This window comes from Hibiscus syriacus, unplaced genomic scaffold (assembly GCF_006381635.1).
Source record: "Hibiscus syriacus cultivar Baekdansim isolate YM2019G1 unplaced genomic scaffold, ASM638163v2 tig00111835_pilon, whole genome shotgun sequence".
NCBI classification, from domain to species: domain Eukaryota; kingdom Viridiplantae; phylum Streptophyta; class Magnoliopsida; order Malvales; family Malvaceae; genus Hibiscus; species Hibiscus syriacus.
Window position 1 is genome coordinate 1,039,632 of NW_024063193.1, and position 13,387 is coordinate 1,053,018.

At 35.0% G+C, this 13,387-nt stretch overlaps 3 protein-coding genes across 3 annotated transcripts; 2 read left to right on the plus strand and 1 right to left on the minus strand.

Annotated features, from left to right (window-relative positions):
* Window positions 1–465: 465 nt before the first annotated feature.
* On the plus strand, window positions 466–2,325 carry LOC120171751. The gene is made up of 3 exons (XM_039179401.1): window positions 466–581; window positions 734–954; window positions 1,983–2,325. Exons 2-3 carry the CDS (start codon window positions 775–777, stop codon window positions 2,154–2,156), a joined length of 354 nt encoding a protein of 117 aa, XP_039035332.1. The 5' UTR covers window positions 466–581; window positions 734–774; the 3' UTR covers window positions 2,157–2,325.
* Window positions 2,326–4,581: 2,256 nt separating this feature from the next.
* Window positions 4,582–5,061, plus strand: LOC120171703. Its single transcript, XM_039179368.1, has one exon. It carries the CDS (start codon window positions 4,582–4,584, stop codon window positions 5,059–5,061), a length of 480 nt encoding a protein of 159 aa, XP_039035299.1.
* Window positions 5,062–6,907: 1,846 nt separating this feature from the next.
* Window positions 6,908–8,747, minus strand: LOC120171704 (calcium-dependent protein kinase 4-like). The gene is made up of 5 exons (XM_039179369.1): window positions 8,496–8,747; window positions 8,286–8,401; window positions 7,794–7,958; window positions 7,344–7,568; window positions 6,908–7,030 (listed from the first exon to the last, which is right to left on the minus strand). Exons 1-5 carry the CDS (start codon window positions 8,719–8,721, stop codon window positions 6,908–6,910), a joined length of 855 nt encoding a protein of 284 aa, XP_039035300.1. The 5' UTR covers window positions 8,722–8,747.
* Window positions 8,748–13,387: the final 4,640 nt, after the last annotated feature.

The following is a 13,387-nucleotide window of genomic DNA, read 5'->3' on the forward strand; positions in this document are numbered from 1 at the left end:
TACCAACATACCGAAAGCGGAGTGGAGATCGGGGTATCTCCTCGTAATGTATTGATAGCGGGGGAAGCAATTTGGGTTTTTTCTTCAATTTTTAAAATATTAATATCATAGCAATCAAATCCTTTATCAGTTTGAGTATTATATTTAAGTGATATATATGATAAGCGTATATATTCAGAATTTGATTAATGTATTTTCAATACACTGTATATTAGATTTTAACATAAAGTTTTTAACTTTCTCTTTCTAAAAATTATAAATTTATTGATTTTGTCTATGTATATGATAGTAATACTTTGAAGATTTTGAAATTTGGATCGGATGCCTAGTGGGATTAGCTCTTTCATTTCTATAGCAAAAAGACAATGCAAAAAGGGAAAGGCAGCGTTTTTGAGGTCATCAATGGTGGGCTTAGAAGAGATGAGGCCCCATCGCGGGCCTGAACCATAATATAAACAAATGGTTGGGATTGGTTTCTTCCTTGTTCACGCATTTTATTTCATTTTTGTTCCCAAAAGAAAAGAAGAAAAAATGTTGTTTTTCGGCGATTAGCCCATTACCAATACCTTTCCTTGAAATACCTTTGCTTTCTGCTATCTAGTTTACCTTTCTATTGGGTTCTCTCGATTCATTACTTGCAAGAAAAAAAGAACGGAAAGTATCGGATGTACATAATGGGACGAAAGGGCTATCATTCGATGATCGATCAACTCAACTGAAATTTGATTTGGCAGTAGCTTAACAGTTGTCTGGTTCCCTTGAAATTTTAGAAAGATGTCGCTGAGGATTAAGTCGGTGGTGGATAAGTTCGTGGAGGAGCTGAAAGAGGCTTTGGAAGCCGACATACAAGACCGAATAATGAAGGAGAGAGAGATGCAAAGTTACATCGAGGAACGCGAGCGTGAAGTCGCCGAGCGTGAAGCCGCCTGGAAGGCCGAGCTCTCTCGCCGTGAGGTCACCTTTATTCTTCCTTTGCCTATTTAAAACATTGGGAAAATTTACTTCATTCATTACCCCTGCGTTACAACTGTTTTTAAGCTTTTCCTAAGTTCATTGAGATTGAAGAGGGTATTTGATGATTGGGTGTGTTTCGTTTATCTTGAATTTGGGGTTCTGAATTGTGGGTTTTTGTTATTTTTATGAATTAATTCTTCTTGAATGGCTAATTTGCTCGATTTCTCGGCTTATGATAGTAAAGGCCATCCCCACATGCCTTGGAAGCAATGATTTGTAGAAATAAGTCCATTGATATCTGTTGGAAATGTATCTGCTGTCAGCCTGCGAAAATGATGACGACAAATGCTATAAGCATCCAATGTCTTGATTATGGATCATGCCATCCATGAACTGTTTCCCCCTTTTCTATGTTTTTGAAGTTTTCATGTCCGACGCGGTGCCCGATGTGTACCGGGACATGGATATGAGGATACGATACATTAAAACCTCAGAGTTTCGAATATGTTTGTGTCAAACACATATGTGTATCCGACACTGTTTGAGTCCAAGTATCATAACTCCTTTATCAGGGCATGTTGCTGATTTCCTGATTGCTAAATTGCTCATGAAGTTTTTGTTGTTTGTGTTGCTTCTTCTATATTTAACCATTTTAAGTTGTAATTGTCTCTTTATAGGCTTTTGGCATGCATTTATCATCATTTAATACTCGAATCAAAGTGGTAGTTCTTCTATGAACGATTTCGATTAATTTGTATCGGTAAAGGGAATCCCGATTCTAAACTTGTCTTTAGAAATACAGTCACTGTTGTAAGGTTGTTTCTAATACTTTTATTTTGCAGCAGGAGTGATTAAATGTATGTGATTGAGTTAGACAATTCTAATCAGAACCCATCATGGTTCGAGTATCTGTAGATTTATGGTCTCTCTGGTTTTGTTTAGTTTAGTCGCAAAAGTGTATACTTGTGTGTCCTCTTGCTGTTGCTTGACTATTTTCTTTCATCGGAACATTAATGTTCGTCTTCCAGGCAGAGATTGCCCGACAGGAGGCTAGGCTGAAGGTGGAAAAAGAAAACCTCGAAAAAGAGAAAAGTGTGTTGATGGGAACAGCATCGAACCAGGATAACCAAGATGGGGCGCTGGAAATCACTGTAAGCGGCGAAAAGTACCGATGCCTCAGGTTCGCAAAGGCGAAGAAATGAGGCTCCTATGAAGGAGCTTTGATGTCTTTCCAGTTTGCTATTTTTAGAGTCTCGATTCATTCTATTTGCATTGCTAATTATACACAAATGTAGCTTTGCTTCCAAACACATCCTAGTGACCGTATCCAGTACATGATTCCATGTTCAGCTTCGAAAAGGAAAATTTGTCACAACATAAAATATTCTCATAATATCAATTATATATCCTAAAAATAATATTTATTTACGCCTTCTACTATTTTACTAATTAAAGAGAACGGGAAAGCATGTAAAATCTCATTATCTTTGTTTTCTATGAAAGTTTTGGTTTTGATATGGGGGTTGGTTTTTTTTAAAAATTGACTTAAAGTCCGGTTGCCATTTTTGGAGGATAAAATATATGTACTTACAGATTGGTATAATGTCAAAAATATACTTTTTAAGTAGGCTTCTAAATGAACTGTTTATGTTCGTTCTTTTAATTTTAACTAAACAAATGGACGAACATGAATACAATATTTTTTGTTCGTGTTCATTCATTAAGGAACGTAGTTTGTTTGTGTTTGTTCATTTAGATGATAAACGAACACAAATAAACAAACATAAACGAACATAAAAAAATGAACATAATCAAACACAATAAATGAACGTAAGCGAACGTAAATAACCACATAAAATTCATGATTCATTAATGTAACCTACAACTTCAGAGTTAAAATTATTTAGGTTTTAAATGGGTATGGTTTATATTTTTCTTTAATTGATCTAAGTTTCAAATTATTTGGGTTTTAAAGTATTAATGATTCGGTCTTAATATTTTAAATGAGTATGGAGATTGGGCTGAATATAAACGAACGGACAAAAACAAACAAACATACACAGACGGACAAAAACGACCATACACAGACATAAATGTACAAACATGAACAAACATACACAAACATAAATGAACGAACATAACGAACATTCATAGACATAAATGAACGAACATACACGAACGAGCATAAACGGACATAAATGAACGAACATAAACGAACGGATTATCGAACGTTCACGAACGTAAATGAACAAACAAGACATTTGTCCATATTCATTCATTTAACTAAATGAACATAAAATCTTATTTATGTTCGTTCGTTTAATAAATAAAAGAATATAAATGAACTTCTCGCCGAACAGTTCACAAACAGTTCGCTAAACGTTTGGTTCGTTTACAGACCTATTTTTAAGGTTTGATTAAATAATTATTTCTTTTATTATTTTTGACCCTCTAACGTTTAATTTTAAGATAAAAAAACTTTTAATATTTGAGTAAATAATGACTTTAATCATTTTTTAACACTTTGATGCTCAATATTTTATTTTATAATAAAGACTCTTATCTTAAAATATTAAAGATGTTTTTTTTATGATTATGCCGTTTAAAACCCAAGTCGGACGACCTGGTCTAAGGGCTTTTTTGGGCCAAGAGGACCATTAAAATAATAATTTAGGGATTTACCAATCATCCAATATTATTTAGGTTTATATGATATTTGCTATAAATAATATATAGACCAGCAAGATGAAGATGATGGCGATGATAATGACGACCAAGGTTGATGACCACTGTGTACTCAAATGAGTCACGTGCTATTATCATTCGATCACTCATCAATATCGTCAAGAATTTAAAAAATATAAATAAATTTTATTAGTTTGTAAACTATAATGATGGCGATGATAATGACGACCAAGGTTGATGATCACTGTGTACTCGAATGAGTCACGTGCCACTATCATTCGATCACTCACCGAACATCGTCAAGAACTTAAAAAATATAAATAAATTTTATTAGTTTGTAAATAATATTATTTTAATAAAATTATTAATTTTTTAAAATTTAATCTAAATAAACTCGTCATCTCGACGTGATAAATTCTATTATAACCATTGCATAATTTCCCTTTGACCAACTGTTAGTTTTTTTAATTCGATGGAACTAGTCACCTTTTTTTAATTTCTAATTTAAAATTTTATTCAATAATAAATTTTTTAATGAATTAATCATCTTGACGTGATGAATCTATTTAAAAATAATAAATTAATGATTCACGTAAAATTTATTCATCCAAATTCACTAAAAAATATATTTCAAAAAACTAGTTACTTTTAAGTGACGAGTTCTCCCAATAACGTGACAAATGTCGATAGATCTTTAATAAAAATTGAGGATGGAAAAAAACTAATTTTTTATTTTAAACGCGCCAAAAAAGCCCACCACAACTTTGACAATCCAAAATTTCAAGGGAATAAAAACAAGCTGTAATGTAATGGAACTGTGAACACTAACATTTCGCCTCCTTCCTTTTTTTTCTTCTTCTTTCTCCTGGCAGCAACGCCACCATTACCGGCCGTCAGTCAAATCTCTTTAGCCATCTAGTTTCTCGCCATAGGCCAGCAACCATGAGCTCCATCATTCAAAGCTTCCAAAAAAACACTGCACTCCCAGTCTCGCAAACCGAATCCAAAGACCACCTCCAAGAAGCCTCCGGCGCCCCAGGGAGGCTACGATGGCGGCTCTCCGCTCTTTCCGTCAAATTACAACCCACCTATTCACCGGAGAAATCCTGGACATTACCCAGGTCAAAATCTTTGTCTGCCATGGGAGAATACACCGGTAGCTCGATTAAAAAATGGTGGGACTGGGGCTGGTCTTGGATCCTTTCCAAGAAACCCATGTTCGCTAAAGACATCGAGATGAACGAAGAAGAAACCAGGGCCCTTGGGTGCCACAACAAAGGCAGCTGGAGGCATGTCTTTTACAAAGTCAGATCTGAGATCAGAAAACTCGTGGGATCTGATCGCCTCCCACAAACTTGCAGGTACAATCCTCTTGGTTACTCCAAGAATTTCGATGATGGAAACAGTTATACCTGTGGTTGAATCTCGGAGAATTTGAATTCCGCCACCTTCAAATAAAGCTTCATTGCTTAGGATCAAAATAGTCTGGGTTTCTTTTGTTCTTTCGTTTAAGCTTTCATTAATTTGTTTACAATATATAATGCAAATGTTCTGTTATATAAAGTGATATTGCTTGGCTATGGCGATATGGAGATGCCAGTGAATCCATTTTATTGGAAACTTGTATTAGCTCCGATGAAAGGGTCGTCACTACAGGGTTCGATTTTGAGAGTATGGTATTTATTCATGTAATGTAAAATTTATTTATTATTTTGTATCTGATTCTAAATAGTTTCAAACCCCATTATATATTTAAGCAAATTGAATGTTTATTTTTGTAAATTTTATGAAGTTATTGTACCAAAAATATATATTGCGTCGCTTTCTCTATATGCGTCGGTGCAAATATTGCATGGACCAGAATTGTAGTTTCCAGGCTAGCACATGATGAGATGAGCTTTTGGTCACCAAGCCACGTCCCATGTGATCTTACATATATATATTCTGGTGTTATATTCCCATGATTCGTGAAACCAAATCTAAGTTAGCACAGCACCATATACAACCAAAAATAAAATTATTATGCGACGGACTTTTTTAATTTTGTCGGTAGAAACCATTTTAGCCATCCTCTTAGGAAGATAAGCAAGTGAGTTACTACTGCAGCGGAATGGACAAGTGGTACAATTATTTCTTGAAAATTTAATTTTTTTTATTAATAATATATTTTTATCTTTATAAATTTATGTTTCTAATATAAAATCTTATATCTATCTGGGAATTTCGAGAGCCGTTTTGCATGAGCTTGAATAGTGCAGAAAATGACTACTTTTTGTCACTAGTACTGTCACGGGGACCCCTCGTATTACCGACGAATTGGAATAGTAGATTAATTCTCGGTATTGTTGAGTGTAATAATAAAACATGTCATACTCTAAACTAGAGAATTACGTTTAAAATTTAAAGACAATATTATTACAAAACGGAACAATCAATTTCAAATATAAATCATAAAATTAATTTAAAGTCGTATCATTGGAGAAATTGCAAGAAAGTGAAATTGATGTAGAAAATATTGTACAAGTAAACACACAGGAATCATGCTAAAAATTTAGAATTATGAAGGACCAAATCAACATATCTATCAATTTAAAGACACAATTATCTGCAAATTCTTCAACAACAACAAAAAAAACCCCATCTATTAGAGACATGACTAATGACACCGTAATTTGAATAACTTTAACACTCCTCAAGTTTACAAAACCTATGATTGGTCAAGTAAGCCAATTCACAAACCAATAGCCAACCAACCGTTTCTTTTCCGGCAAAGTCCCGAAGCATGCAAGGAACCAGAGCCGTTTCCCGAATGCTTTATCACGGATCATTATCGTCTGGTTCTGGGTCAGTCGAGTTTTCGGTTATTTCGGATTTACCGCGATTGCGGCTGTGGGGTAACTCGGACGAAGGTGAAACAGCTATATCGCGGCCAAAATCGCGGTCGCAGACCCTTTTTTAAAACCGTTGGCTGTACAATCTGTGTATAAGTAGATGTCAGTACCATTTAATTCGAGTAAGGCTAAACGAAACATGTCTCTTTCGATCCCTTTTAGTGATAATGCAACGCCAATACAACAATACCGGAGTTTTTCAATTATTGTTATTCCGGCGCAGAGGTCTTTAGAATTGCACCATTGCAGACCATTTCGGTTTCGAGGTTAGAAGTGAGACGAAATGTCCATTTAATCCGAATTTTACTTGTGGTTAGACTATCCTGATCTAAGAAGCAAGACAGAAGATACCTCTACAGGATGTGAGTGGCTGGAAATTATAGAGCACTGGGGTCATCTCTCATGCTTATATTAACACTGTTTCGCATGGTTCGTCCACCAATTCCTGCATCGCCTTTTTGCATCATCGCCACAATTTCACCGTAATCATTTCTTCCATCCTGAAAAAGAAAAGCAGTAGTGTCAGAAAAACTTAATCATCAAATGAATGCAAAAAAGAAATAATCGAACTGAGGGAACAGTGCAGTGAGGATCAAGGACACGCTAGCAGAAATCCCACAGCTATGTATCATGCTTATATTTAGCAACCATAGACAGTGAGACAGCGAAAAGGGACTTGACATCATATGTTATTACCAAAACCGTGTTCAATCATACCAGAAAACAAATGTAACATTCAATTAAAAAAATTCAAACAAATTAGCTAACTCGAGAATATTGTTTCCATCCAGTCATCAAGGTAAGATGAATTACATTATCTTGATCAACTTCTCTAATTATATCCTCAAGCAGAACATCTGTCATGTTATGCTCAGTACAAGCTTGCTGAAGCTCATCGACGGTAATATAGCCATTTCCATCCTTATCGAAGTATCGGAATGCTGCAACGAGATGCTCCTCACGCTCTAGTTTGTTAAGGTGAACTGTTGCAGCTATAAATTCTCCATAATCAATAGTCCCACTATTGTCAACATCAGCCTGAGAACACATAAATAATCTCAGATGATTCGGGTGCAAACATGCAATTAATACAGTAAAAACGTAACAAGCAGTGCAACAACATTAGTCGTTTATGTTGTTGTCACCATTGTACAAAACATATATCCACAAATACGAGGGAACAAGAATGCTGCACCCCTCACAAATTCATTGAATGAATGATTCAGAGAAAAAGGAAGCTGATGAAAAATAAGATAAACTTACTGCATCCATAGGGTCCCTTATCTCTGTATCTTTCAAGGTAGAGCCATATCTTCGTAAACCAGCTTTGAGTTCATCAAATGTGATCGCACCACTGTTATCAGTATCCATAGATGTAATCATTTCTCTCAAACCAGTCTCCTCCTCGGAAAGACTTTCAGCTATCACCTGATGGTAGAAAAAGGATAGAGTATGTTTAATCCAACATGAAGTTCCAATGTGCTTTAGACTAAACTCTAAAACTATATAATGCGAAGACATGCTAGACCGAGGCAAAGAAATAATCGAGAAAAAAAACCATGCATTGTTCTTTTAATCACAGACAGCTAGCTTCTGCTGCATCAATTGCATATTAGGCCTTCATGGCACGAAGATAACAGTGTGTGATGTATTAGACAAGATCCTTTTTATACATTTACATTCTGTAGCTTCTCTCACAGTGAGCAGTCTGATACACATATGTCGACTCGGGAACATACAACACGAGAATCTTACCCGTAAAGCCATCTTCTTTAGCTTATTCATTGCTGAGAATTGTTTGAGGCGAGAAAGTACAGCTGGATCCAGTGCCCTATCAGGAGCAACCCCATTTTCACAAATCCAAGGATGACCTAAACAATAAAAAAGGCAAAGATACCACAATTTGATCTTTATTTCATTTACACCGACTTAGATAATAATAGAGAGGCGGTATGTATAACATACATAATACTTCGTGAGCAGTCAGTCGCTCTGAAGGTCGAGAGCATAACATCTTTCGGATTAAGTCCTTTGCACTATCAGATATCAAGGGCCATGGGTCTGAATCGAAGTCAATATGTCCTTTTAACACTGCATCAAATATCCCTTGCCGTGTTTCTGAAGATAAGACAGAAAAAAAACAGTGGTAAGTATAAGAATCACTTAAAAACACATTAAGGTACATCATCATAGAACATTATAAATAACTGCCCAAAATGGTGGTGTCATAACTATTTTTTTGAAAAACAATTAAATATTATTTTAAAAAACAGTTATGACTTTTTATTTGGAAAAATTGTGATTTTTGAATTGATTTGAATTAAATGGAAAAGGAGTCACCATCGACCTTTGGGTTAGCTAGGTCGAATATCTAAAAATGTCTTTTAAAAATAATTTTAAGAAAAATCGTTTTTTAGACAAAAACTGGTATGTGTTTACCAAAAATTCGATTTAACGGGTATGGGAGTCGGTTACGTGTGGGGAAGGGTAAGTACCCCCACAACGCCCTAAAATTGGTACTGAATCGCTTACACGTTGTCGTGCATGGTGAAAATTAGGAATCGAATATAAAATTAAAATGTGATCCATTTATTAAATTGCTTCGAATTAATTATTTAAAAGAAAATCATTTTACTCGATAAGAAATTTTGAAATTCGCAATCCTCCGTCGAGAAAGCTATCTCAACCATTTCTCATTCGTAAAAGAATATTCTATCTTCGAATAACGCATATCGAAATAAAAATGAATATTGACATTTACATAAAAATAAAATAAATAAAAAAACGTATTGAATCATTCACATAAAAATATTTAATTAATAAAGTAAAATAGATTTATTTCAAGTCCCATTTCGTTCAAACATCGTATTGGATTGTACCACTTCGATCAAGTGATACTTTCCACGCCCGTTCTACAAATATGTGTTCTTGAAAATATTCGGATAATATTAATCGATAGATAACGAATAAACACTGAAAACAAATACAATTTAAAATTTACGAAATAAAATATTCACGATACACATAGCTGATAACGTCTATTTAAAATAATACATATATAACCGTAATATACAAATACATATACATGTAGGATTAGAACAAATTAAAATATTACAAATCAAAAATACAAATAATAAAAACAATAAATAATCAAATTCGATTTAAAGGACCAAAATAGCAAAAATAGAAACTTAAAGGACTAAAATAGCAAAAATAGAAATTCAAAGGGCTGAACCACAAATATAAATAAACCAGATTCCAAAGATCTAAAATATTAAATAGTACAAGTACTAGAAGTGAAAATAACCCATAAATAATGTTAGGGACCAAAATAAACTCAACTAGAAATATAAAGGTAAAAACAGAAAATAAACCTAAATATAATAATATACAACACAATGACTAAATTGAAATAATTATAAATATCATGACCAAAGTCAAACATTAACAATAATAACAAAATAAGTAAAAACATGACTAAAATACAAGTATTGAAACATTAGTGCTTGAAATAAAATAAAATAAAACTTCATTAACTGACTGAAATAGAACATTACAACACGTGGGGGTCATAAACCGTGGTTTACCCTTAAAGAAGTGACCAATACTAGTTAGATTACAAAAGGTAGTGACCTACACTGCTATTTACCTTTTTTTAAAACACGCCGACACCCTCCCTCATTGAAACGACGTCGTTCTACGCTTGGTATTTAAGGCCAAACAAGGCCAAAATTCAACCAACAATTTCATTTGTCTTAACTTAGAAACAGAGGGAGGAGAGAGAAATATCATTTTCTCTCAACTCCTTCATCGGGGAAGAGAAAAGGTCACCGTCGCAGGTGGAGTCCACGGCGACCGGAAAGAGAAAAACGCCCCAAAAGACTCCCCACTTCGCCCTCAACCGAAAAATCAAGCCTAATCCCCTTAAAACACCACCCTTTGTCCAAGATCTAAAAGAAATCAGAGGTTACCTTCTAAAATCGAAAGCTTTGTCTCGATAGAGACCATAACTTCGACCAATAAAAAGGTAAGCACTTTTTTTATGTTTTTCTCTCCCCTTCTCTTTTTTTCTCTCTCGAATGCTTCTCTATTTCTTTTGTTTTTGCTGTTGTTATTTTTCCTTATTATTTTTTTGTTCGAATGCTCTATGGTTTCCCTTTTTGTCTCCCTTTGTTTTTTCTTTTCTGTTATCCTCTTTTTTCTTTGAACCTTGAATCCCCCTGATATTTTTTGTCTCCCCCTTTATGTTTGATTATATGAATTGATATATGAAAAATAAATCCCCTCGGGATTTTGGACTGATTTGATTTGATATTATTATTGTTGATGGACTAATTGATTTGGTCACTGTGTTGGTGCAGGTGGGAACAGTCGGCGGTGGCAGTAGAAACAAGCGGTGGTAGCAACATCATATCCTTAGGGTTAGGGTTCAAAAACCCTAGGGGGCTGGGTTGGATCTTGGGTCGGGTCGGATGCGAGAAAAGGGTCTGGGTTTGAATCAGGTCATAGTTGGGTCATCCGGGTTTGGGGATTATTGGGCTGCTGAGTGATGGGTCACCCGGGTAGGCCTGGTGGCATTTGCTTTGGGCCTCTAGGGTGATCTGGGTTCTGGGCTCCCAGTTAGGGTTGGGCTTGTGATGGTCTTGGGTTTAGGCATGCAACAACAAATATTTAATTAATTAATTAATAATAATAATAATACTAATACTAATAAAATAATATTTTTTAGACCCAGACAAAAACGATTGTCTACAGCTGCTCCTCTTTGCACATTCTTGTGTTAACAAGAATGGGGAAAATATGAAAAAGACAACAAGTTTTTGTCCGGTTCTTTTTCTTTCTTTCTTGGAAATTTGATATGTTTGTTGTTGGGGACAACACTGCTCATACATGATTAAGAGGTCTGGTCGTCTAAGGGTTCCACGACTCCTACGTGATGAGGAGATCTGGTTGGTGGATAACACGGTTCCTATACGATGATGACGACATGCCATCTTTAGGGAGTGTGATAACACGGTTCTTATGCGATGAGGATGGCTGGTTATCTAGGGGTGACACAGCTCCTACGTGATGAGGAGGTCTGGTCGGTGGATGAAACGGTTCCTAGGTGATGAGGATGGTAGACCATCTTTAGGGATGATAACAAGGTTCCTACGTGATGAGGACGACTGGTTATCTAGGGGTGACTCGGTTCCTACACGATGAGGATGGCTGGCCATCTTTAGGGATTTACTTCAAGGGAAATAGACTCAAAGATTGGTGTTTCAAGGGAAATTGTCTCAAGAGAGACAAAATTTGTTTCAAGGGAAACGATCTCAAAGATTGGTGTTTTGTTTCTAGTGAAACAATTTCAGAATTTGTTTTTTAAGGGGAAATTATCTCAACCGAAAGTGAGATTAACTTTGTTTCAAGTAAAACAACTTTGAAATTTATATTCCGAGAGAAACCGTCTCAAGTGAGACAAAATTTGTTTTTAAGAAAATAATCTCAAGGTCGATAGACAGTCTGCTTGTTCTTGTACGTTGAGAATATCTGATCAATCACTCCAGGATGTTGAATCTGTAGATGACATTGTTTCTTCATGCATTTATGACTGACTATCTTAGATGTTTATGGGTGTCATGATGAAGTTAGTATTTTATTTGATGAATTATTGAACTTGTCCTCAAGAGAGGGAAAATCAAAGTCTTTATTGTACATGATGATGAATGCAAAGATGCAAATTTCATGTATCATGTATGTATGTGTTGATGTATATATATGTTGATATATGAGGACAATGATTGCGAGAGCAGTTTTCACTCTATCGTTAATTCAGTGGTCTTCATTTTCTACCAGTGTGACTCTTGCAAACCTTGACCTCGGTCAATTTGTTTTCCTTGCCCCATCATATTTTGCCAAAAAAGTTGGCTTCTCTTGCCCCCAGCTTCGATCCTTAGCTTCGGAGAGATATTTGTTGAATTCCAAGATATGCTTCCAGAGATTATCTTGTTTGAAAATGTTTTTCTTATTCTTTTTATTTTCAAAATTTTGAAAAATATCAAAAGTAATTTTGAAAATGTTGCCTCATTTTAGGTTTCACAATTGAAGCAAATCCTAAAACAGGATTTCATTGGATATCAAACGAATCAAATGCTCTTCTAATATTTTATAGCTGCAAATCTTTGACAAATATCAATATCAAAAGATTGGTTTTGAGGTTAGATACCTAAATTTTAAGGTTTTTTTCATCGACTGGTCCTTTTTTTCTCAGTCATTGTAAAGATTATGGCATGCCCCCTTTTTTCTGTCTGGCATTTTGATCGGAGGACAATGATTGCGAGAGCAGTTTTCACTCTATCGTTAATTCAGTGGTCTTCATTTTCTACCAGTGTGACTCTTGCAAACCTTGACCTCGGTCAATTTGTTTTCCTTGCCCCATCATATTTTGCCAAAAAATTTGGCTTCTCTTGCCCCCAGCTTCGATCCTTAGCTTCGGAGAGATATTTGTTGAATTCCAAGATATGCTTCCAGAGATTATCTTGTTTGAAATTTTTTTTCTTATTCTTTTTATTTTCAAAATTTTGAAAAATATCAAAAGTAATTTTGAAAATGTTGCCTCATTTTAGGTTTCACAATTGAAGCAAATCCTAAAACAGGATTTCATTGGATAACAAACGAATCAAATGCTCTTCTAATCTTTTATAGCTGCAAATCTTTGACAAATATCAATATCAAAAGATTGGTTTTGAGGTTAGATACCTAAATTTTAAGGGTTTTTTCATCGACTGGTCCTTTTTTTCTCAGTCATTGTAAAGATTATGGCATGCCCCCCTTTTTTCTGTCTGGCATTTTGATCGGAGGCAAACAAAATGACT